Here is a 26,922-nt window from a genome sequence, read left to right on the forward strand (position 1 = left end):
GTGATGGACAAGACCCAATCCTAAGCCTAGCACAAAGATCGTGTAGTTCGTATGCTAAAGCTTTTCTAAATGTCAAGTATCATTTCCTTAGACCATGAGACTGTGCAACTCCCGGATACCATAGGAATGCTTTGGGTGTGCCAAACGTCACAACGTAACTGGGTGGCTATAAAGGTGCACTACGGGTATCTCCGAAAGTGTCTGTTGGGTTGGCACGAATCGAGACTGGGATTTGTCACTCCGTGTGACGGAGAGGTATCTCTGGGCCCACTCGGTAGGACATCATCATAATGTGCACAATGTGACCAAGGAGTTGATCATGGGATGATGTGTTACGGAACGAGTAAAGAGACTTGCCGGTAACGAGATTGAACAAGGTATCGGATACCGACGATCGAATCTCGGGCAAGTACAAAACGCTGGACAAAGGGAATTGAATACGGGATTGATTGAATCCTCGACATCGTGGTTCATTCGATGAGATCATCGTGGAACATGTGGGAGCCAACATGGGTATCCAGATCCCGCTGTTGGTTATTGACCGGAGAGTCGTCTCGGTCATGTATGCATGTCTCCCGAACCCGTAGGGTCTACACACTTAAGGTTCGGTGACGCTAGGGTTGTAGAGATATTAGTATGCGGTAACCCGAAAGTTGTTCGGAGTCCCGGATGAGATCCCGGACATCACGAGGAGTTCCGGAATGGTTCGGAGGTAAAGATTTATATATAGGAAGTCCTATTTTGGCCACCGGAAAATGTTCGGGATTTTTCGGTATTGTACCGGGAAGGTTCTAGAAGGTTCCGGAGTAGGGCCCACCTGCATGGGAGGACCCACATGAACGTGGGTAGTGGGGGAAAGGCCCCACACCCCTGGTCAAGGTGCACCAAGATCCCCCCTTAGAAGGAATAAGATCATATCCCGAAGGGATAAGATCAAGATCCCTAAATAGGGGGGATAACAATCGGTGGGGAAGGGAAATGATGGGATTTCTTTCCCCACCTTTGCCAACGCCCCAATGGACTTGGAGGGCAAGAAACCAGCCCCCTCCACCCCTATATATAGTGGGGAGGCTCATGGGAGCCGGACCCTAGCCCCTGGCGCCTCCCTCTCCCCTCATAACACCTCTCCCTCTCGCTGAGCTTGGCGAAGCCTTGCCGAGATCCCCGCTGTTTCCACCACCATGCCGTCGTGCTGCTGGATCTCCATCAACCTCTCCTTCCCCCTTGCTGGATCAAGAAGGAGGAGACGTCTTCCCCAACCGTACGTGTGTTGAACGCGGAGGTGCCGTCCGTTCGGCGCTCGGTCATCGGTGATTTGGATCACGACGAGTACGACTCCATCAACCCCGTTCTCTTGAACGCTTCCGCTCGCGATCTACAAGGGTATGTAGATGCACTCCTCTCTCTCGTTGCTAGATGACTCCATAGATTGATCTTGGTGATGCGTAGAAAATTTTAAAATTCTGCTACGTTCCCCAACAGTGGCATCATGAGCCAGGTCTATGCGTAGTTTCTATGCACGAGTAGAACACAAAGTAGTTGTGGGCGTCGATTTTGTCAATTTACTTGCCGTTACTAGTCTTATCTTGATTCGGCGGCATCGTGGGATGAAGCGGCCCAGACCGACCTTACACGTGCACTTACGTGAGACAGGTTCCACCGACTGACATGCACTAGTTGCATAAGGTGGCTAGCAGGTGTCTGTCTCTCCCACTTTAGTCGGATCGGATTCAATGAAAAGGCTCCTTATGAATGGTAAATAGAAATTGGCATATCACGTTGTGGTTTTTGCGTAGGTAAGAAACGTTCTTGCTAAGAAACCTATAGCAGCCACGTAAAAATCTGCAACAACAATTAGAGGACATCTAACTTGTTTTTGTAGCATATGCCGTGTGATGTGATATGGCCAAAAGGATGTGATGAATGATATATGTGATGTATGAGATTTATCATGTTCTTGTAATAGGAATCACGACTTGCATGTCGATGAGTATGACAACCGGCAGGAGCCATAGGAGTTGTCTTAATTTATTTATGACCTGCGTGTCAACATAAACATCATGTATTTACTTTACTTTATTGCTAAACCGTTAGCCATAGTAGTAGAAGTAATAGATGACGAGACAACTTCATGAAGACACGATGATGGAGATCATGATGATGGAGATCATGGTGTCATGCCGGTGACGATGATGATCATGGCGCGCCGAAGATGGAGATCAAAAGGAGCAAAATGATATTGGCCATATCATGTCACTATTTGATTGCATGTGATGTTTATCATGTTTTACATCTTATTTGCTTAGAACGACGGTAGCTAAAATAAGATGATCCCTCACAATAATTTCAAGAAAAGTGTTCCCCCTAACTGTGCACCATTGCGAAGATTCGTTTTTTCGAAGCACCACGTGATGATCGGGTGTGATAGATTCTAACGTTCGAATACAACGGGTGTAAGCCAGATTTACACACGCAATACACTTAGGTTGACTTGACGAGCCTAGCATGTACAGACATGGCCTCGGAACGCGGAAGACCGAAAGGTCGAAATGAGTCGTATAGAAGATACGATCAACATGAAGATGTTCATCGATGATGACTAGTCCGTCTCACGTGATGATCGGACACGGCCTAGTTGACTCGGATCATGTATCACTTAGATGACTAGAGGGATGTCTATCTAAGTGGGAGTTCATTAAATAATCAGATGAACTTAATTATCATGAACATAGTCAAAAGGACTTTGCAAATTATGTCGTAGCTTATGCTTTAGTTCTACTGTTTTAGATATGTTCCTAGAGAAAACTTAGTTGAAAGTTAATAGTAGCAATTATGCGGACTGGGTCCGTAAACAGAGGATTGCCCTCATTGCTGCGCAGAAGGATTATGTCCTTAATGCACCGCTCAGTGAGCTGAACCTCGAACGTCGGTTGTGGATGTTGCGAACATCTGACATACACGTTTTGATGACTACATGATAGTTCAGTGCGTAATGCTAAATGGTTTAGAATTGAGGCACCAAAGACGTTTTTGAAACATCGCAGAACATATGAGATGTTCCAAGGACTGAAATTGGGATTTCAGGCTAGTGCCCACGTCAAGAGGTATGAGACCTTTGACAAGTTTCTTAAGCCTGCACACTAAGGAGAAAAGCTCAATCGTTGAGCATGTGCTCAGATTGTATGAGTACTACAATCGCTTGAATCGAGTGGGAGTTGATCTTCCAGATGAGATGGTGATGGTTCTCCAAAGTCATTGCCACCAAGCTACTAGAGCTTCATGATGAACTATAACATATCAGGGATAGATATGATGATCCTTGAGCTAGTCGCGACACCGCGAAAGTAGAAATCAAATAGGAGCATCAATTGTTGATGGTTAGTAAAACCACTAGTTTCAAGAAGGGCAAGGGCAAGAAAGGGATACTTCATGAAACGACAAATCAGTTGCTGCTCTAGTGAAGAAACCCAAAGTTGAACCCAAGCCCGAGACTAAGTGCTTCTGTAATAAGGGGAACGGTCACTGAAGCAGAACCACCCTAGATACTTGGTAGATGAGAAGGCTGGCAAGGTTGAAAGAAGTATGTATTGGACATACATTATATTAAATGTGTACTTTACTAGTACTCCTAGTAGCAGCAGGGTATTAGATACCGGTTCGGTTGCTAAGTGTTGGTAACTCGAAATGAAAGGCTACGGAATAAACGAAGACTAGTCAAAGGTGAGACGATGATATGTGTTGGAAGTGTTTCAAAGGTTGATGTGATCAAGCATCGCACGCTCCGTTTACCATCGGGATTGGTGTTATTTGGTGTTTGCGTTGAGCATAGACATGATTGGATTATGTTTATCGCAATATGGTTATTCATTTAAGGAGAATAATGGTTACTCTGTTTATTTGAATAATACCTTCAATGGTCTTGCACCTAAAATGAATGGTTTATCGAATCCTGATCATAGTGATACACATGTTCATGCCAAAAGATATAAGATAGTAATGATAGTACCACATACTTGTGGCACTGCAATTTTAGTCACAATGGTATACAACGCATGAAGAAGCTCCATGTTGATGGATCTTTGGACTCGCTTGATTTTGAATCACTTGAGACATGCAAATCATACCACATGAGCAAGATGACTGAAAGGCCTCGTTTTCAGTAAGATGGAACAAGAAAGCAACTTGTTGGAAGTAATACATCTTGATGTGTGCAGCCCAATGAGTGCTGAGGCATGTAGTGGATATCGTTATATTCTTACTTCACAGATGATTTGAGTAGATGCTAAGTATATTTACTTGATGAATCACGAGTCTGAATTATTGAAAGGTTCAAGTAATTTTAGGGTGAAGTTGAAGATCGTCGTGACAAGAGGATAAAATATCTATGATATGATCATAGAGATGAGTATCAGAATTACGAGTTTGGCACAGAATTAAGACATTGTGGAAATTTTTTCACAACTAATACAGCCTGGAACACCATAGTGTGATGGTGTGTCCGAACATCATAACTGCACCCTATTGGATATGATGCATACCATGATGTCTCTTATCAAATTACCATGATAGTTTATGGATTAGGCATTAGAGACAACCACATTCACTTTAAATAGGGCACCACGTAATTCCGATGAGATGACACCGTATGAACTATGGTTTAGAGAAACCTAAGCTGTCATTTCTTAAAAGTTTGGGGCTGCAACGCTTATGTGAAAAAGTTTCAGGCTGATAAGCTCGAACCCAAAGTGGATAAATGCATCTTCATAGAGTACCCAAAACAGTTGGGTATACCTCCTGTCTCAGATCCGAAAGCAATAGGGATTGTTTCTAGAATCGGGTCCTTTCTCGAGGAAAAGTTTCTCTCGAAAGAATTGAGTGGGAGGATGGTGGAGACTTGATGAGGTTATTGAACCGTCACTTCAACCAGTGTATAGCAGGGCACAGGGAGTTGTTCCTGTGGCACCTACACCAATTGAAGTGGAAGCTTATGATAGTGATCATGAAACTTCGGATCAAGTCACTACCAAACCTCGTAGGACAACAAGGATGCGTACTACTTCAGAGTGGTACGTAATCCTGTCTTGGAAGTCATGTTGCTAGACAACAATGAACCTATGAGCTATGGAGAAGCGATGGTGGGCCCGGATTCCGAAAATTGGCTTGAGGCCATAAAATTTGAGAGAGGATCCATGTATGAAAACAAAGTGTAGACTTTGGAAGAACTGCTTGATGGTCATAAGGCTGTTGGGTACATATGGATTTTAAAAGAAAGACGGACAATAGTGGTAAGTATCACCATTAAGAAAGCTCGACTTGTCGTTAAGATGTTTTCCGACAAGTTCAAGGAGTTGACTACGATGAGACTTTCTCACTCGTAGCGATGCTAAGAGTCTGTTGGAATTATGTTAGCAGTTACTGCATTGTTTATGAAATCTTGCAAATACGATGTCAAAATATTGTTTCCTTGACGATTTTCTTGAGGAAAGGTTGTATGTGATACAACCAGAAGGTTTTGTCAGTCCTGAAAAATGCTAACAAGTATGCAAAGCTCCAGCAATCCTTCTAAGGACTGGAGTAAGCATCTCGGAGTTGGAATGTACGCTTTGATGAGATGATCAAAGCTTTTGGGTTTATACAAAGTTTATGAGAAACTTGTATTTCCAAAGAAGTGAGTGGGAGCACTATAGAATTTCTGATGAGTATATGTTGTTGACATATTGTTGATCAGAAATGATGTAGAATTTCTGGAAAGCATATAGGGTTATTTAAAAAGTGTTTTTCAATGGAAAACCTGGATTAAGCTACTTGAACATTGAGCATCAAGATCTATAAGGATAGATCAAAACGCTTAATGGTACTTTCAAATGAGCACATACCTTGACATGATCTTGAAGGTGTTCAAGATGGATCAGTCAAAGAAGGAGTTCTTTCCTGAGTTGTAAGGTATGAAGTTATGAAGTTAAAGCTCGACCACGGCAGGAGAAAGAGGAAGGACGAAGGTCGTCCCCTATGCTTTTGTCATAGGCTCTATACAGTATGCCATGCTGAGTACCACACCTGATGTGTGCCTTGCCACATGTCTGGCTAGAGGGTACAAAGGTGATCTAGGAGTAGATCACCAGATAGCGGTAAAAATTATCCTTAGAGGAATAAGGATATGTTTATCGGTTATGGAGGTGATAAAAAGTTCGACGTAAAGAGTTACATCGATGCAAGCTTAACACCTATCCGGATAGCTCTGAGTAGAGATACCGGATACGTATAATGGAGCAACAATTTAGAATAGCTCCAAGTAGAACAGTTATTTGAAATGGCTCCAAATATAGCGTAGAGATTTGCAAAGTACATACGGATCTGAATGTTGCAGACCCGTTGACTAAAACCTCTCTCACAAGCATAACATGATCAAACCCAGAACTCATTGAGTGTTAATCACATAGTGATGTGAACTAGATTATTGACTCTAGTAAACTCTTTGGATGTTGGTCACATGGCGATGTGACCTGTGAGTGTTAATCACATGGCGATGTGAACTAGATTATTGACTCTAGTGCAAGTGGGAGACTGTTGGAAATATGCCCTAGAGGCAATAATAAATTGGTTATTATTATATTTCCTTGTTCATGATAATCATTTATTATCCATGCTAGAATTGTATTGATAGGAAACTCAGATACATGTGTGGATACATAGACAACACCATGTCCCTAGTAACCCTCTAGTTAACTAGCTCGTTGATCAATAGATGGTTACGGTTTCCTGACCATGGACATTGGATGTCGTTGATAACGGGATCACATCATTAGGAGAATGATGTGATGGACAAGACCCAATCCTAAGCCTAGCACAAAGATCGTGTAGTTCGTATGCTAAAGCTTTTCTAAATGTCAAGTATCATTTCCTTAGACCATGAGATTGTGCAACTCCTGGATACCGTTGGAATGCTTTGGGTGTGCCAAACGTCACAACGTAACTGGGTGGCTATAAAGGTGCACTACGGGTATCTCCAAAAGTGTCTGTTGGGTTGGCACGAATCGAGACTGGGATTTGTCACTCCGTGTGACGGAGAGGTATCTCTGGGCCCACTTGGTAGGACATCATCATAATATGCACAATGTGACCAAGGAGTTGATCACGGGATGATGTGTTACGGAACGAGTAAAGAGACTTGCCGGTAACGAGATTGAACAAGGTATCGGATACCGACGATCGAATCTCGGGCAAGTACAATACCGCTGGACAAAGGGAATTGAATACGGGATTGATTGAATCCTCGACATCGTGGTTCATCCGATGAGATCATCGTGGAACATGTGGGAGCCAACATGGGTATCCAGATCCCGCTGTTGGTTATTGACCGGAGAGTCATCTCGGTCATGTCTGCATGTCTCCCGAACCCGTAGGGTCTACACACTTAAGGTTCGGTGACGCTAGGGTTGTAGAGATATTAGTATGCGGTAACCCGAAAGTTGTTCAGAGTCCCGGATGAGATCCCGGACGTCATGAGGAGTTCCGGAATGGTCCGGAGGTAAAGATTTATATATAGGAAGTCCTATTTTGGCCACCGGAAAATGTTCGGGATTTTTCGGTATTATACCGGGAAGGTTCTAGAAGGTTCCGGAGTGGGGCCCACCTGCATGGGGGCACCCACATGAACGTGGGTAGTGGGGGCAAGGCCCCACACCCCTGGTCAAGGTGCACCAAGATCCCCCCTTAGAAGGAATAAGATCATATCCCGAAGGGATAAGATCAAGATCCCTAAAAAGGGGGGATAACAATCGATGGGGAAGGGAAATGATGGGATTTCTTTCCCCCACCTTTGCCAACGCCCCAATGGACTTGGAGGGCAAGAAACCAGCCCCCTCCACCCCTATATATAGTGGGGAGGCTCATGGGAGCCGGACCCTAGCCCCTGGCGCCTCCCTCTCCCCTCGTAACACCTCTCCCTCTCGCTGAGCTTGGCGAAGCCCTGCCGAGATCCCCGCTGCTTCCACCACCACGCCGTCGTGCTGCTGGATCTCCATCAACCTCTCCTTCCCCCTTGCTGGATCAAGAAGGAGGAGACATCTTCCCCAACCGTACGTGTGTTGAACGCGGAGGTGTCGTCCGTTCGGCGCTCGGTCATCGGTGATTTGGATCACGACGAGTACGACTCCATCAACCCCATTCTCTTGAACGCTTCCGCTCGCAATCTACAAGGGTATGTAGATGCACTCCTCTCTCTCGTTGCTATATGACTCCATAGATTGATCTTGGTGATGCATAGAAAATTTTATAATTCTGATACGTTCCCCAACATGTTCACCTTGCCATCCTTCTTATCCGCCAAATACTTGGGGCAGTTCCGTTTCCATTGACCAGTCTGCTTGCAGTAGAAGCACTCAGTTTCAGGTTTAGGTCCAGATTTGGGTTTCTTCTCCTGAGCAGCAACTTGCTTGCTGTTCTTTTTGAAGTTCCCCTTCTTCTTCCCTTTGCCCTTTTTCTTGAAACTAGTGGTCTTGTTGACCATCAACACTTGATGCTCCTTCTTGATTTCTACCTCCGCAGCTTTCAGCATTGCGAAGAGCTCGGGAATTGTCTTAACCATCCCTTGCATATTATAGTTCATCACGAAGCTCTTGTAGCTAGGTGGAAGTGATTGGAGAATTCTGCCAATGACGCAATCATCTGGAAGATTAACTCCCAATTGAATCAAGTGATTATTATACCCAGACATTTTGAGTATATGCACTGACAGAACTATTCTCCTCCATCTTGCAGCTATAGAACTTATTGGAGACTTCATATCTCTCAATCCGGGCATTTGCTTGAAATATTAACTTCAACTCCTCGAACATATCATATGCTTCATGACGTTCAAAACGTCGTTGAAGTCCCGATTCTAAGCCGTAAAGCATGGCACACTGAACTATCGAGTAGTCATCAGCTTTGCTCTGCCAGACGTTCATAACATCTGGTGTTGCTCCAGCAGCAGGCCAGGCACCCAGCGGTGCTTCCAGGACGTAATTCTTCTGTGCAGCAATGAGGATAATCCTCAAGTTACGGACCCAGTCCGTGTAATTGCTACCATCATCTTTCAACTTTGCTTTCTCAAGGAACACATTAAAATTCAACGGAACAACAGCACGGGCCATCTATCTACAATCAAACATAAAAAAGCAAGATACTATCAGGTACTAAGTTCATGATAAATTTAAGTACAATTAATCATATTACTAAAGAACTCCCACTTAGATAGACATCCCTCTAATCCTCTAAGTGATCACGTGATCCAAATCAACTAAACCATGTCCGATCATCATGTGAGATGAAGTAGTTTCATTGGTGAACATCACTATGTTGATCATATCTACTATATGATTCACGCTCAACCTTTCGGTCTCCGTGTTCCGAGGCCATATCTGTATATGCTTGGCTCGTCAAGTATAACCTGAGTATTCCGCGTGTGCAACTGTTTTGCACCCGTTGTATTCGAACGTAGAGCCTATCACACCCGATCATCACGTGGTGTCTCAGCACAAAGAACTTTCGCAATGGTGCATACTCAGGGAGAACACTTCTTGATAATTAGTGAGAGATCATCTTACAATGCTACCATCAATCAAAGCAAGATAAGATGCATAAAAGATAAACATCACATGCAATCAATATAAGTGATATGATATGGCCATCATCATCTTGTGCTTGTGATCTCCATCTTCGAAGCACCGTCATGATCACCATCGTCACCGGCGCGACACCTTGATCTCCATCGTAGCATCGTTGTCGTCTCGCCAATCTTATGCTTCCACGACTATCGCTACCACTTAGTGATAAAGTAAAGCATTACACCGCAATTGCATTGCATACAATAAAGCGACAACCATATGGCTCCTGCCAGTTGCCGATAACTCGGTTACAAAACATGATCATCTCATACAATAAATTTAGCATCATGTCTTGACCATATCACATCACAACATGCCCTGCAAAAACAAGTTAGACGTCCTCTACTTTGTTGTTGCAAGTTTTACGTGGCTGCTACGGGCTTAAGCAAGAACCAATCTTACCTACGCATCAAAACCACAATGATGGTTTGTCAAGTTGGTGCTGTTTTAACCTTCGCAAGGACCGGGCGTAGCCACACTTGGTTCAACTAAAGTTGGAGAAACTGACACCCGCCAGCCACCTGTGTGCAAAGCACGTCGGTAGAACCAGTCTCGCGTAAGCGTACGCGTAATGTCGGTCCGGGCCGCTTCATCCAACAATACCGCCGAACCAAAGTATGACATGCTGGTAAGCAGTATGACTTATATCACCCACAACTCACTTGTGTTCTACTCGTGCATATAACATCAACACATAAAACCTAGGCTCTGATGCCACTGTTGGGGAACGTAGTAATTTCAAAAAAAATTCTACGCACACGCAAGATCATGGTGATGCATAGCAACGAGAGGGGAGAGTGTAGTCTACGTACCCTTGTAGACCGACAGCGGAAGCGTTATGACAACGTGGTTGATGTAGTCGTACGTCTTCACGGCCCGACCGATCAAGCACCGAAACTACGGCACCTCCGAGTTTTAGCACACGTTCAGCTCGATGACGATCCCCGGACTCCGATCCAGCAAAGTGTCGGGGAAGAGTTCTGTCAGCACGACGGCGTGGTGACGATCTTGATGTTCAACCGTCGCAAGGCTTCGCCTAAGCACCGCTACAATATTATCGAGAGTATGGTGGAAGGGGGCACCGCACACGGCTAAGAAAACGATCACGAGGATCAACTTGTGTGTCTAGAGGTGCCCCCTGCCCCCGTATATAAAGGAGCAAGGGGGGTGCGACTGGCCCTAGGAGGAGGCGCGCCAGAGGAGTCCTACTCCTACCGGGAGTAGGACTCCCCCTTTCCCTAGTTGGATTAGGACTTGGGGAAAGGAGGAGAGGGAAGAAAGGAAAGGGGGGGGGGCGCCACCCCCTCCTTGTCCAATTCGCACTTGGGGGGGAGGGGCGCGCGGCAGCCCCTAGGCCTCCTCTCCTCTTCCTCCACTAGGCCCATTAAGGCCCATTAGGTTACCGGGGGGGGTTCCGGTAACCTCCCGGTACTCTGGTAAAATGCCGATTTCATCCGAAACACTTCCGATGTCCAAACATAGGCTTCCAATATATCAATCTTTATGTCTTGACCATTTCGAGACTCCTCGTCATGTCTGTGTTCACATCCGGGACTCCGAACAAACTTCTCTACATCAAAATATATAAACTCATAATGAAACTGTCATCGTAACGTTAAGCGTGCGGACCCTACTGGTTCGAGAACAATGTAGACATGACCGAGACATGTCTCCGGTCAATAACCAATAGTGGAACCTAGATGCTCATATTGGCTCCCACATATTCTACGAAGATCTTTATCGGTCAGACCGCATAACAACATACTTTGTTCCCTTTGTCATTGGTATGTTACTTGCGCGAGATTCGATCGTCGGTATCTCAATACCTAGTTCAATCTCGTTACTGGCAAGTCTCTTTACTCATTTCGTAATACATCATCTCGTAACTAACTCATTAGTTGCAATGCTTGCAAGGCTTATGTGATGTGCATTACCGAGAGGGCCCAGAGATACCTCTCCGACAATCGGAGTGACAAATCCTAATCTCGAAACACGCCAACCCAACATGTACCTTTGGAGACACCTGTAGAGCTCCTTTATAATCACCCAGTTACGTTGTGACGTTTGGTAGCACACAAAGTGTTCCTCCGGCAAACGGGAGTTGCATAATCTCATAGTCATAGGAACATGTATAAGTCATGAACAAAGCAATAGCAACATACTAAACGATCGGGTGCTAAGCTAATGGAATGGGTCATGTCAATCACATCATTCTCCTAATGATATGATCCCGTTAATCAAATGACAACACATGTCTATGGTTAGGAAACATAACCATCTTCAATTAACGAGCTAGTCAAGTAGAGGCACACTAGTGACGTTTAGTTTGTCTATGTATTCACACAAGTATTATGTTTCCGGATAATACAATTCTAGCATGAATAATAAACTTTTACCATGATATAAGGAAATAAATAATAACTTTATTATTGCCTCTAGGGCATATTTCCTTCAGGACCAGCCCAGGTAGGCTGGTGCGTCCCCCACCAAGGCCCAAGGCGCAAGGAGAGTGGGAGGGGGAAAACCCTAGGTCCAGATGGGCCTTAAGGCCCACCCTAGGGCGCCCCCCTCTCTCCCTTTCCCCTCTAGCCGCCACCCTAGATGGGATCTAGGGCTGCTGCCCCCCCTTGGGGAGGGAACCCTAGAGGGGGCGCAGCCCCTCCCCTCCCCCTATATATACTTGAGGTATGGGGCTGCCCAATACATGTGATTTGATCTCTCTCTTGGCGCAGCCCTACCTCTCTCCCTCCTCGTCTCTCGTAGTGCTTGGCGAAGCCCTGCTGGAGTACCGCGCTCCCCCACCATCACCATGCCATTGTGCTGCTGCTGGACGGAGTCTTTCCCAACCTCCCCCTCTCTCCTTGCTGGATCAAGGCGTGGGAGACGTCACCGGGCTGTACGTGTGTTGAACGCGGAGGCGCCGTTATTCGGCGCTTAGATCGGAATCGACCGCGATCTGAATCGCTGCGTGTACGACTCCACCAACCGCGTTCTTGTAACGCTTCTGCATTGTGATCTTCAAGGGTATGAAGATGCACTCCTCTCTCTCGTTGCTAGTCTCTCCATAGATTGATCTTGGTGACACATAGGAAAATTTTGAATTTCTGCTACGATCCCCAACAGAAGGTGGGCACGGGTAGCTAATCCGCTCTTCCTCCTTTTGTTCTTCGCTCTCCTCCTCATCTTTTTCATTCAATGAGCTCACATTTTCATCAATTTCTTCTTCCATAGACTCCTGCAAAATATTAGTCCCTTCTTGGACAGCGGAGACTTTCTCAATAAGCGCATTAATATAGGAATTATATTCATAATTATCATAGCAATATTTTAAGATAGCTAAATTTTCAGGCCTATAAACATCATCATCATAAACTTCATGCTTTTCAAACAAAGATCCAATTTCATAAGCACCCTTAAAAGCAACAAATTCTTCTATTTGTTCCACATCATAGTAATCATATATACCATTAGCATAAGAAGCTAAGGTTTCATTATCATTAAATTCACGTGAAAAGGGAAGGTGTGGAGCCTTCACCTTAGAGCAACAAGTAAAATCATATCTCAAGCATAGTTGCCTAGCATACCAATTAAATATATGAATTTGATCCCATAATAGTTTTCCTTTTTGTGTCAAGCGGTAATCCCTAAAGTATTCACGTTGATCCAATGTTACTCCCATTACATAATTGAATGGGGTTTTCTTAGGATTATTAAAGTAGTACATAATATTTTTCACATAACCAGCATCGAGGGTTTTAGGAGGTTCCCCATCTCCATGAGCAGAAAGTACACCTAATTTTTTGGTATTTCGTGTTCCATATCCATAACTAAAGATAAAGAACAACTAAGAACAGCAAATAAAAATTACTTAGTGATAAAGCAAACAAGCACACACGAGAATATTCACCCCACGCTATTGCTCCCCGGCAACGGCGCCAGAAAAAGGTCTTGATAACCCACAAGTATATAGGGGATCGCAATAGTTTTCGATAAGTAAGAGTGTCGAACCCAACGAGGAGCTAAAGGCAAAGCAAATATTCCCTCAAGTTCTATCGACCACCGATACAACTCTACACACGCTTGACGTTCGCTTTACCTAGAACAAGTATGAAACTAGAAGTACTTTGTAGGTGTTGTTGGATAGGTTTGCAAGATAATAAAGAGCAAGTAAATAAAAAGTTGGGCTGTTGTAAGTAAAGAAGCAATAAAGTAAATATAGCGAGTGTGGAAAAGTGGTGGTAGGAGTTGCGAAATTGCCCCTAAGCAATTGACTACTTTACTAGACCGATAGCAAGTATTATGTGGGAGAGGCCACTGCTAGCATGTTATCCCTGACTTGGAATTCTATGCACTTATGATTGGAACTATTAGCAAGCATCCGCAACTACTAACGTTCATTAAGGTAAAACCCAACCATAGCATTAAGATATATTGGTCCCCCTTCAATCCTGTATGCATCAATTTCTATGCTAGGTTGAAGTTTCTGTCACTCTTGCCCTCCAATACATAGTCCTATCAACATACAACTAACCCTATGGTGTGATCCCCGCGCGCGCTCATTTGATGGGCACCAAAGGACAGCAACATAACCACAAGCAAATTAAATCAATCATAGCAATTCATCAACCATTGATAGGACAATGAAAATCTACTCAGACATCATAGGATCGCAACACATCATTGGATAATAATATGAAGCATAAATCACTATGTTCAAGTAGAGGGTACATCGGGTTGCGGGAGAGTGGACCGCTGTAGATAGAGGGGGGAAGGTGATGGAGATGTTGGTGAAGATGGTGGAGGTGTCGATGTAGATCGCGGTGATGATGATGATGGCCACGGCAGCGTTCCAGCGCCACTGGAAGAGAAGGGGAGAGGGGGGCCCTTCGTGTTCTTCTTCCTTGACCTCCTGCCTAGATGGGAGAAGGGTTTCCCCTCTGGTCCTTGGCCTCCATGGCATGGGAGGGGTGAGAGCCCCTCCGAGATTGGATCTGTCTCTCTGTCTCTCTTTGTTTCTGCGTTCTGTTCTGCTGCCCTTTCACCGTTTCAGGTATATATGGAGATCTGTAACTCCGATTGGATCGAAACCTTCGCCATGATTTTTTCCGAAAATTAGCTTTCTTGCGGCCGAAGAAGGGCATCAACCGCCTTACGGGTGGCCCACGAGGGTCAGGGGCGCGCCCCCTGCCTCGTGGCCACCTCGGGCACCGTCTCGCGTGGATTTTTCTTCCAGAATTTTCCAAATATTCCAAAAATAAGCTCCGTCCGTTTTTATCCCGTTTGATATGGATATTCTGTGAAACATAAAACATGCAACAGACAGGAACTGGCACTGGGCACTGGATCAATATGTTAGTCCCAAAAATAGTATAAAAGTTGCCAAAAGTATATGAAAGTTGTAGAATATTGGCATGGAACAATAAAAAATTATAGATACGACGGAGACGTATCAGTATGTACTAACCAAGGTAGTCTTATTAGACTCAACCGGGAACTCGACCCTCTGGATGATCTTGGAGCTACTCAGTACTGGGATACTCAATATATCCGGGGTTCGGCAACACTAGCATATCTAACATGTATGTTTAATTGTAGCTCAACGTGGGGTGTTGTAGGAAGCGAACTACATCCTCATTGGCAAGGTTTATTTGGAGCCTATCCCTATTCATGTGGGAGCGGATGCTGGTTGGACAACCCGTGGTAAACAACCCCAACCAACAAAACCCACACGAGCATGAAGGGCTTCTTCGTGATGATCCTTATCGATGCCCGCGCCTGCATACTATTATGAATGAGTGACGGTGTACACAAGAAGCTCGCATGTGCGATACAAGTGATATGTAAACGAGCTGGACACCTTGACTGCTGAGAAGGTACCGACAAGTTAAATCATACAAAATTTAGTAAAGACTAATATTTATACCTAACAATTTATCTCCTTGTGTTACAGGTCTTCTAGCTGCCTTATGTGGATGATCGTGACTTCTCTCTTAACAAGATGTGCACGCGTGATAAGCATATTTGGCGGGCGAACATCAAAAGCATCGGTGGTGAAGGCTACACATACATGGGTAAGGTCTTTGCTGAGCTCCTTGCTCTTACATGCCTGGTAAAAGTTGGCCACAAAATACCTCATGCACCATATTTGGTGAAGATCTGGAATAACAATGTCCACTGCCTTGAGTATGCCATGGTGCCGGTCCGGTATGATGCATACCTCCCTAGTTCCAATCACCCCGTCCCTCACATGACCCATGAACCACTCCCATTTGTCTTGATGCTCAGAAGGCACCAAAGAAAATGCCACTGGCAACACATTGTCATTGCAGGAGTGCGCCATTGCTACCATTAGTGTGCCCTTGTATCTGTCGATCAAGAAGGTACCATCTATAGACAAGACCGAGCGACAATGCTCAAATGCCGCCACACATTCCCCATAACTCTAGAAGGCACAGTGGAACACTCTGTCGTTATAATCGACCACATGATACATGCCCAGGTTCCTATGTGCGATCGCTCCCAACAACCTCAGGAGGTGACTATATGCTTCTTCGTAATCACCATACAACATCCTACTAGCATTTGCCTTGGCTTTCTGTGTATTCACATACTTGATTTTGTAACCAAATTGTTTTTTCACTGTCCGCATGAGAAACCTCACTTTGACAGTGGGATCAACGATTGTGTCTTTCATAAATTTGTATCTGAGATACTCAGACGTGAGCTAACGGTGTCTCTTACGAGGTCATTTCGATGGTGGTTTGTGCCTATTAGTGGCTACAAAACTTTTTAACACTCATTCTTCGGTTTCTTCAAGCTTTATTGCATGGACCATCCATGGGCATCCTACTTGCTCACACTTCACAGTGTAACGCAACTTTATGTCGGAGTGCTCGACATAATATGGGCTATGGTTTCAAATGGCATACTCAAACAATCAAACCTTCATCCCAACCAAACTTAGGAACTTCAGTCCTTTATTCAAATAAGCATTCTCGTCCTCGTTCTCCTCCCTTGGTTCGCCTAGATTCTAGCATGGTGTTGGCTCAATCGCCGCCATTCTCATGCCACAATCAACTACGACTTTTTGGGCAAGGCTGAGATCTCGAAACAGGTGAGTTCCTTTTTCTAAGCCCGTCAACTCAAAGTAGATTTGGTTTTCATCCTTTGTGAATCCATCCTCGCGCAATTCTTCCTCTGGACCTTCGTCATCCGAGCCATACCCATATAGACGCCTAAAAGGTAACTCACGGTCCATGTCCTTTTGCATTAGGTAGGGATCCAAGTCACAAACATCATTACCATGACAGCCTTCCTCTTGCTCATCGTCGTCACCATGAGCATCACCATCCTCTTGAATTTCTTTGCCACCAGCAATCACCTCAACTTCATTTGCTTGGCTAGTTGTTGGTTGGCTAGAAGCACTGAGGGCATACAACTCAACCTCATTTGCTTCACTAGTTCGTGGTTGGGGACGTGGTTAGCGATAAGCATTGGGGCCATACACCTTAACTTCATTTGCTTGGCTAGGTCGTTGTTGGCGAGAAGCATTGGGGCATCAACCACGGTCTTATGCTCAACAAGCGACACACTTGTCCTCTCGGTCATGTCATTCGTTGGGTGGAAGAGACATGTCGGTTCAAGTCAATTGCAAACCGAGAAGGTTCAACCTTGGTGGCAAACAATTCAAGTGACTTGTCTTTCGATTGGGTAACTTTTTCCTTGTATACCTTCCAATGCATACTTTTCAAGCGAGGTTTGGCTCCAACTCCAACATCACACCTTACTATTAATTTAATACGATAACTGGGGTCCATCCACTTTAAGGCATGTCTCACTTTTGCAACAACCTCCTCATAGCTAGGGCTTTTCTTAAAAAACATTGGTTACTCATTTGTGTCGGCATAGTTACTCAAGAATGCCTCCTTGTTCATATAATGAATATTAACAAATCTCTCCATCTAAAAACAAGATGAATGAATTTAAAGTATCAATGGCAATTATTGGCTATCCGAAAACAATGCATTATATCCAAATCATATCAACACTAATGTCCAAGAACAGTGCATTAAATTAAAAAAGTGTCATGAATTAACATACACTAAGCAAAGGTTACCCTAAACACTAACTAACACTAACCCCAATCTTTCTACTCATGAAGCAAAAATTCCTACCACACACCATGCATATCCCTATATCACCAAAGTTAAACAATACATTCGAACAATTCCAACACACTAAAATTAGGAGAAAATCATGAACTAGGGTTCCTCCAAGATGTAAAAAATGCTAGAAAAATAACAAGATTAAACCAAAAAAATGGTGATTCGGGGGAGATTACCACAAGCAACAAAGTGATGGAAAGATCCACCTAAGAGAAGGACCTTTCGGAGAGGATTTGAGGGGGGGCTTGAGGGGTATGGGAGAGAGGGGGGAGCAGCATGTGTTCTTGCAACTGGGATTGGATTGGGAAGAGTGAGTGGGGTGGGGTCCCACCCACTCTCCCCAGGGTGAAACGCCAAGGCGCACGGCTACTGCGCGATCGGGTCTGGAAACGCCAAGGATCGTGGTGTTTCGACGCTTTGCCATGTTGGCTCAACGGGACAACGGGTCGTGCGAACCAGGGGCCAGACGCCAGGGTTTCTGGCGTCTCCCGTGTAAGCTGGACGCCGGGATGTTGGCGTGACTAAAAAAAGTCATATTATATTATTATTTTTGCAAACAAGGTCCCTAAAAGGTCACGACAGAAATTTCGTCTCGTGGCTGGCAGCAACCAAACCAAACGAACGACGTTCTCCGTCCATCATCATTGTATTGTAGATTGCTGCTGCTTAGAGCATCTACAGTCGGGAGCCTCAAACACGTCTCAAACGCCCGGGTGGGTTGACCGGTCACGAAAAATCAATTCACCCGGGCGGGCTGACCGGTCACAAAAAACAATCCACCGGGCGCCTCAAACCGTCCTCAGACGCCTGAGCTGTCCGACGCCTCTCATATGTGGCCTAAATATGCGGCAGATATGAGGCGGCCTGGGCTTGTCCGCCACGTCAGCCCGGCCCACCCGACCCCACATATATCCCATTTGATGAACCCTAGACCTCAGTCCACTCCACTCTATCTGTCCTCTCCTTTTCCCAATCCGATCCATGGCGGACGACCGCAGCTGCTCCGACTTCAATAGCGACGAGAGCGACCTTCATGCGGGGCTCTCCGCATTGCTTTGCGCCGCTCCCGTCTAATCAAGGCGGCAATAGCGGAGGCAGCTCACGAAGCGACACGTCGTCCCTCTTTGCCCGCCGTTGCAGTGCGAGCGACATTGTCGGGTTGTCTCGTCCGGCACGCAGTACCTATGAGAGCGCCGCCCGCTTCGCCCATTCCAGGCATATTGTCCGGCTACCACCCCGTCCATTCTACCTCCACCCTTCCCCGTATAATTAATTTTTTTATTGTATGTTTAGGGTACTGTCCGATTAAAACTGTATATTTTGGTTGTCCGATGAACGTTTATGCTACAATTATCCCCGATTTAACTAGATTTCGTGTTAGTTCATTGATCTCCATAGGTTTATTTTCGTACGTGTATGTGTCGCATGAATATGAAGGATGAATTTAAGATACACGAATGCGGACGCACCTAAATAAGAAGTGTTCGGTTAGTGTCTGCGGACATGCCGTAGACGTTTGAGGAGGCGGATTTCTCTCACAAGCGTCGCGACCATCGACGAAGGTGGTTGCCCGGTGCTGCGGCGTACGTTCACATCAGGGTACGACTCGGCAAACCGGAGGCAGTTGATGGCAGCTGGAACTCACAATTCACAAAGACAGCCGGCGGATCGATGGTGACGTGTGGAGGGATTGCGACCGGTCAAGCTGACCGGCAGCAAGCAGGCAAATATATTTTCCTCAACAGAAGAGGATAAAATAGCACTATCATACCATCATGAGAAAAGATATATTGATTCTCTATTAGAGCCCGTAACTGAACTACCATGACTGAAACTGCTACTAGATGCCGTCGACCTCTGATGATTGTTCATCCGATGTGCCTCTGCTCGGCGAGGCTCTAAGCGATTGTCCCCCATTGCAAAGACGAGTCTACCGGTGGCTCACAAAGACCCATATGGTGCACCAAACTACCACAAACAGAAATGTGCTTTTTTCTCGTATAAGTGAAATCGAACAATGGTCCATCAAGATCATCCGGTGATGTCCTGAGAAAGAATCCACAGACTAGGGGTTCATATATCGAAATTTTTGCATGCAGACGCAGGTGCTTCCCCCTAGCAAATCCGTCGTTTTCCACGTCAACCTTAACAACTTCTTCCAACCACTTGTCCTGAGCCTTTTCTAAAGTTCCTGACAACTTGTCCAATGGAAAATCCATCACCCTAACCCATGGTTCAATAGTGTCAAAAACCATCTCTAATGGTCTTGTATCACCGGTCATACTCTTTTAGCACGAATACATTGAAACTGAATTGCCACGGCCCGTTCATAAGAGCATGTTCCCAATCTTCTTCACTACCGAACCGGACCACGAAAATGTCACCTCCTATATCCTTGAACCGTGCCTCACGATGTAGCCCCCATGCCCATTGCACAACCCTCTCAAAAGCATGGATGTTGAGTGGACGTGGAGAGCACACATTACCAGCGAGTGGCCATTTCTTCACCGGTGTCACTGCTGGAATTGGTTCTGAGAAGATGATGCCTCGAATCCCTTTTTTTTACGTCGGAACAAAGTCACACTGGCTCGTCGAAAGTGTTGACGCCTCCTCTCATACTTTCCCATTTTCAGGGGATCGAGATAATCCTCTACTCGAAGATCCTGCTTCGTCATGTTTCCTTAGCGTCGAAGCATTCTTCACCAGGGTGGTCATCTTTGCCGGAGTCATCGTCTTCCCGGCGGTCGACCCCCCCCCCCCCCCCCCCCCCCCCCCCCCCCCCCCCCCCCCAAGTCTCTCCAGCTCTGCCATCGGAGACGCGACAGAGGAGGAAACCCTAAACCGCGTGTGTGTTGGACGACGTTGTAGTGGTCCTTTGCACCGTCGTAGATTGCCGCACCCCCGAGTGAAACCCTAGCTCACCACGGCTGCCTCCCGATCACCCAAGCAATCGCCTCTCAGCAACCTAGGGTTTTTTCGTGGTTGACCCGCAGACAACAAAATACAAATCACTCTTTTTGTAAGAGTGTTTTGTGCAGTGCACGGAAATGAGACAGTCATGACGTCATTTTATTTTAAGTGGACTACATAAAAAAAGGGATCAATATCAAGGTTCCTGACCTAAGATGGAAGAGTTATTTCGAGCTTTTGATTCTCCAAAACGGGTGAAATTTGTTGACCCATAAACAGCTTGGAAACTTATCTGTAAACAGAAGTAATTTATTTGGTGACGGAATCACAGAGGCGTGTACTTAAGTACAACGCTGGTGGCGTAAGAGTAAAAAAGAACACGTGTGCCAAGTTCGCACACTAAAAGATCAAGGATGAATCTGAAATCCAACGCACACATTGTCGAAATCGACAGACGATGCAAAAACCAGCCTGTCAAATAGATGGAGCATATGCTTTGAAGGGCCACTAACCGAGCCTGCAACTTGCCTCCGGGACAACTTGTTCGCATCGCGCATTGATGAATTATTAATGAAACGCATTGAAGGACGACCGAGTCTGAACGGAGGCAGGGTCAATAGCCCGCGTGTTCATCACCATCTGGCCGCTGAGAAAGTCGCACCCGCTCGTTGGACAGCGTCGCCAAATCAGACGCGAGCGCTAACCTTGGTATCCGCTACCGATTAATCTCTTCTGTCAGTAGAGGTGGGAGGCGCCTCGAAGCACGCGAGGCGATCGCGTTGATCCACAGCCAGCCAGCAGCGACCGACCGTGCGAGCGCAGTCGCTGGAAGCAGGCAGGCAGGCCACACGGCTCCACCGGAGCCTGTCGACCGGACGGGTCCGTCCGTTGGTGAAGCCACATGCGGTGGGCCGCAACCAAACCAAACCAACCAGCGGCGTTCTCCATCCGCCATCATTTCATTGCACGGTTGCACCAACTGCTGCTGGAAGCGTCACGATCACGATGATCCACGGAGGTGGTTGCCCGGCGCTGCGGCGTACGCTCACGTCAGGGTACGACTCGGCAACCCGGAGCAGTTGATGGCAGCTGGAGCTCACCAAGATCAAGATGGATCGCCGGCGGATGGATGGCGATGTGTGGAGGATTGCGACCGGTCAAGCTGACCGGCAGCAAGCAGGCAGATATATTTTCCATCAGCGAAAGCGGATAAAATAGCACTATCATGAAATCATCATGAGAAAAATATATATTCCGATTCTCTGTTAGGGCTCGTACCGGCATTATTGGCAGTCGGTTGGTGTCACGCGGCCGGGCCGGGCCGGTGAGTAGGCCGGGCCCACGCGTCATCCCACCCCCAACGCTCTGTCACCTAGTATAAACCCATTTGCCGGTGGCAGAGGCCAAGCACAAGCACCAAACCCCACACCCGCACCCAAGAAAGCAAGCAGAGCATTCTCCACTTTCCCCTCCCTCGCCATGGCAGCCAAGGCCCCCGCCCTCGCGGCGGCGCTCCTCCTCCTCGCCGCCGCCGCCCTCCTGCTCGCCCGCGGCGCCGAGGCCGGGGCCGCGGAGGTGCCGCTGAGCTGGGAGCTGGGCGTGGAGGACGTCGCCGACGACGGGTTCGGCTTCGCGGGCGCCGGCGGCGACGAGGCGGTGGCGGCGCGGCGCGTGCTGCAGAGCGGCAACGGGTACATCAGCTACGGCGCGCTGCGGAGGGACAACGTGCCCTGCTCCGTGCGCGGCTCCTCCTACTACAACTGCCGCCCCGGCGGCCAGGCCAACCCCTACTCCCGCGGCTGCTCCGCCATCACGCGCTGCCGCGGCTGATTGGGCCACCCGCCGCTCCGCCCCCGCCCCCGCCCCGGTTGGTTGGTTGAGATGCTGCTCCGTGCTCTCCTTCGCCGCAGATGCAGAGTACATTTCTTTCATGCTGCTGTTTTACTAGTACTCAATTCCAAGAGGTCGTGTCCGTTGATGTAAATCGAAATCCAAGCCGTATTGTATAAACTGATGGATTGGTGGATGATTGGTTGATTTCTTTCCTATGGCTGTGAATCTGTGATACGCTGCTTGTCGATTTGGGAGGGAATCCGGCGAGTGCCCTCTGGATTGTCCACTTTATCTGTTGGTGCTCTAGTCAGTCTGAATGTCTGATAATTAGGCTAGCACTAGCTGCTGCGACGATTCTTTCTTCTACTTGCAAGTTTCGGTCGTGCCATCCATGATTGCTTGTTGATCTGGGTGGGAATCCAGCGAGTGCGTCTCTGATTGTCTCCCTACTTTTGGTGGTTCGGTATAATACTAATTAGCCTAGCTTTGTTTCCCTTGCGAATTTCTATTTGTGCCATCCCTCGGTTGCATTGGTATGCTTGCTATTGCCTCGGACAGAGAGAGGGTCAACTACTCGAGTAGCGTTTATTAGGATGGTTCTGGGAGGGAGATTGCCCCATCTTCCTTAGAAAAGAGGAGTACTCCTGCAACTATTGTTTATGCTTGGCATGATTAAGACTCATGCGGATTCTGCAAACTGGCCATGGGATTGCACAGCTTTGAAATTCGATCTCGTTGTGCGGCAGCTGGCCATGCCGCCATGGTATCTGCAAACTGGCCAAAGGATTGCACAACTCATGACAACGTGTCTCTCGATCTCCTCCGTCCAGAACGTGCCCCTCTTGCTTCTCAAATCCTCCTCATGTTCAGCATCATTAACTAACTAACTAAACACGAACAGCTCGGGTAAGAAGGGAAGTTTCCCCGTCATGCGATTCACGTGTGTTTCCCCATCTAGCGCGCCATTTCTTCCAATTTTTATCCATGGAGCCCTTTCTGTTTAGGAGCAGAACACGCGTGCGGCAGACAGCGAAGACTTTGCAAGCCGGCCAGTGCCCGCCAGCCGGCCGGGATGGCATGGCATGATTAGCGGCAGCGAACTGGTCAGGAGCGAATCTCAATTCTCAATGGAGCCGTTGGCTTCGGAGCCATCTTTTTAATCCCACACATGATGAGGCCGCGTCAGGCGTGACACGCAGAATACAATACGGTCGGCCGGGCTTTATATTGCGAACGACTAGAACGGTCATGCACGCGCCTTCACCGGCCGGCTTTATTGTTGCCAAGAGGAAAGCGATTTCCATGGAAGGCCTCCATCCAACGGGAAGATTCACAAGCGTCGGGGACCATCGGATGGGGAGACCATGTGTGTGGACGCGAATATCTCGCGATCATCCGCCACCGAGGAGCTCCAAACGCAAGGGGTCGATAGACAGGTGTATTTTTTTTTTAGAAATACAGGCTGCTTCTCTTTTTTTTTGCGGGGAAAAAAGGGGGTTTTCATTACTCAGGGTGGCAAAATATCGTTCTTACATAGACTGACGATTTCCTCCACTCCAGAACCCAGCCATACAGCTGTGCGGTGATTTCTACGGCCATAAGCTGCTAAGCTATGGCTGGCTCTATTTTGGGTTCGGCCAACTTTAGATATGACAAACCCCCTAGCATCAGTCAACATAGACTTGATGTCTTGCACTATGGCCATGTATTTTGATCTATTCCGAACCTTTTCTTGTATCATGGACACAGCTTCAGCGCTGTCCAGCTCAACTCTCATAGGTAAGGATGTTCGTTGGAGGGCTATGGAAATGCCCTCCCTGCATGCAGCAAGTTCGGCCTCCAAAGCACTATCACATGTGATATGGCCACGACATGCAGTGAAGATGATCTCGCCGGCAGCGTCCCGCAGCACCATACCCGTTCCAGTTGATCCATCCGCTTCCATGAATGATCCGTCTGTGTTGAGTTTTGTCCATCCCTCAGGCGGACGGGTCCATCGGAGATCCACACCGGCAGCCTTGTTTTTGGTTTGCATAGTTGTACTCGAGCCCAGACCGGCAGGTGCAGGAAGACTCATCTTGCCCTTGTCCACGTCCCCATGGGGGTGTAGCTGAATGCATAAGAGGGAGTTCACATACCCCACCAGGAAACGCCGGCTAGCCTCGGTTGGAGGAGCCTTCTTGCCATGTGTTAGCTCGGTACGCACATGCCACGTCCGCCAAAGTGTCATTAGCAGAACCATCCTCACCGTTTCTGAGAGGGGCTCAAGCACCCCCAACAACCACTCCGGTCCAGTGTTGCAGATAGATTGGACTTCCGGGAGCGGCCATTCCGTAGCCATGGCTTGCCAAAGAGCCACCGCACGCGAACATCTGCAGAAGCCATGGAAGCAATCCTCGCATTCCACACCACAGAGGGGGCAAGTGTCAGTGATCTCCAGCCCCCGAGAAAATTTATTGGACCATGTAGCAAGGGAATTTGACACAAGGCGCCAAGCAAAGACTCGTACCTTTGGGGGAGCAGGGCACCCCCATATAGTCTTTCAGATGGCGCGACGACCATCCGGTGCCTTGCTTGAAGCACCTGCCGATGGACGCTTGCGCTCGTCCATGGTCATGCGGTATGCGGATCGGACAGTGAAGTTGCCCGACTTCTCCGGCGCCCAGGCAAGGGTGTCATCCGGAACACGTGGTGAGGGGCGGATGCTGGAAATAATCTCCACGTCCATAGGGAGGAAGTGCCGGTGTAGGAGGTCCATACACCACTCCCCCCGCTCGTCGAGCAGCTCGGCCACGCGCCTTAACCTGCAAGTCCCCTGAGCCGTAACCGGACGGCCAGAGTGCTCCTGGGGGAGCCAACGGTCTCGCCAGATGCGGATGTGGTCTCCGTTGCCGACGCGCCAGACGAGCCCTTTTTTCAGAAGCTCAAGCCCGTACTGAATAGCTTGCCACGTGGACGAGGCGTTTCCGGCAAACACCGTGTCCTCGAGGCGTCCGTCAGGATAATAGCGAGCCTTCATAACCTGCGCACAAAGACTGTCTGGCTTAGTTAATAAGCGCCAAGCCTGCCGAGCTAGCAGCGCTTGGTTAAACACACGGAAGTCACGGAACCCAATGCCACCCTTCATTTTTTGAGCCAAAATTTTGGGCCAAGCCTGCCAGTGTGTCTTCCGTCGCCCTTTTGAGGAACCCCACCAAAAGTTACGCACCATCCGATTCAAGTCGTCGCACACAGACATAGGAACCCCACTGAATAATTATATGCATGAGTTGCTCCAGGAGGCTTTGGCATTTTTCTCTAGTCATCCGGCCACCTTGGGTTGGAAGACCCAAGTATTTCTCCTCAAAGGTGTCACGCTGGACAGCAAGGATCTGGCGCACCACCTCCTGGGTAGGATCTGGGCATGCGTCTCCAAACAATATGCTGCACTTGGCGGGGTTTATAAGTTGGCCTGTGGCCGCCTCATATGTCAACAGAGTATCTCGTACCTCCATCGCCTGAGCAGGGTCCGCTTTGAAGAAGAGGAGGGTATCATCGGCAAACAGTAGGTGGGAAATACCAGGGGCACGGCGACAGATCTTTATAGGAGAAAATCTCTGATTCTCTTCATCTTTTTTCAGCAAGGCAAACAGACCATCAGCAACAAGCAGGAATAAAAACGGGGAGAGGGGATCACCTTGCCGAAGCCTGCGTGTCGGTGCGAACGAGTCCAAGAGGGTTCCATTAAATTTAACAGAGTATCTCACCGAGGTGACACATGTCATTATCCAGTCCACCCATCGCTGAGCAAAACCCATCTTTTGCATCATTTGCTTCAAGTAGATCCAATCAACCCGATCATAAGCCTTTGACAAGTCCAATTTATACGCACAAAAGCTTTTCTCGGGATCTTTTTCTTGAAATATATGGTGTATGCACTCAAAAGCAAGAAGTGCGTTGTCCGTGATCATCCTACCTGGGACAAAGGCGCTTTGAGCTGGAGAGATAATGTCATCCAATATGGGACGAAGTCGATTAACCAAGCACTTAGACACCACTTTATAGATGACATTGCAGAGACTAATAGGTCTGAACTCACTGAGCTTAGTTGGACTATCAACTTTGGGGATAAGAACAATGGCAGTGTCATTTACCCCATCAGGCATGACTCCGGTGCGAAAAAATTCTTTCACGGCTGCAGTTACTTGGTCCTTCATGACCAACCAATTTCTCTGGAAAACACGCACCGGGAAGCCGTCCGGCCCTGGCGCCTTAAGGGGGCCAATTTGGAAGAGTGTCAGCAATCTCCTTATCAGAAAAATCTGCACACAATCCCTCGTTCATTAGATCATTAACCCGGACATCAATGAGAGAGGTTACCGGGTCAG

At 47.2% G+C, this 26,922-nt stretch overlaps 1 protein-coding gene across 1 annotated transcript; it reads left to right on the plus strand.

Moving 5' to 3' along the window:
• Positions 1 to 22,114: 22,114 nt before the first annotated feature.
• On the plus strand, positions 22,115 to 22,768 carry LOC125525893 (rapid alkalinization factor-like). Its single transcript, XM_048690903.1, has one exon. The coding sequence runs from the start codon at positions 22,202 to 22,204 to the stop codon at positions 22,550 to 22,552; it is 351 nt and encodes a 116-aa protein (XP_048546860.1). The 5' UTR covers positions 22,115 to 22,201; the 3' UTR covers positions 22,553 to 22,768.
• Positions 22,769 to 26,922: the final 4,154 nt, after the last annotated feature.

Source organism: Triticum urartu, chromosome 1 (genome assembly GCF_003073215.2).
Source record: "Triticum urartu cultivar G1812 chromosome 1, Tu2.1, whole genome shotgun sequence".
NCBI classification, from domain to species: domain Eukaryota; kingdom Viridiplantae; phylum Streptophyta; class Magnoliopsida; order Poales; family Poaceae; genus Triticum; species Triticum urartu.

Excerpts from the sequence above, each read along its gene's own strand:
- LOC125525893 (XM_048690903.1), top strand. The coding sequence starts at position 22,202 with ATGGCAGCCAAGGCCCCCGCCCTCGCGGCGGCGCTCCTCCTCCTCGCC.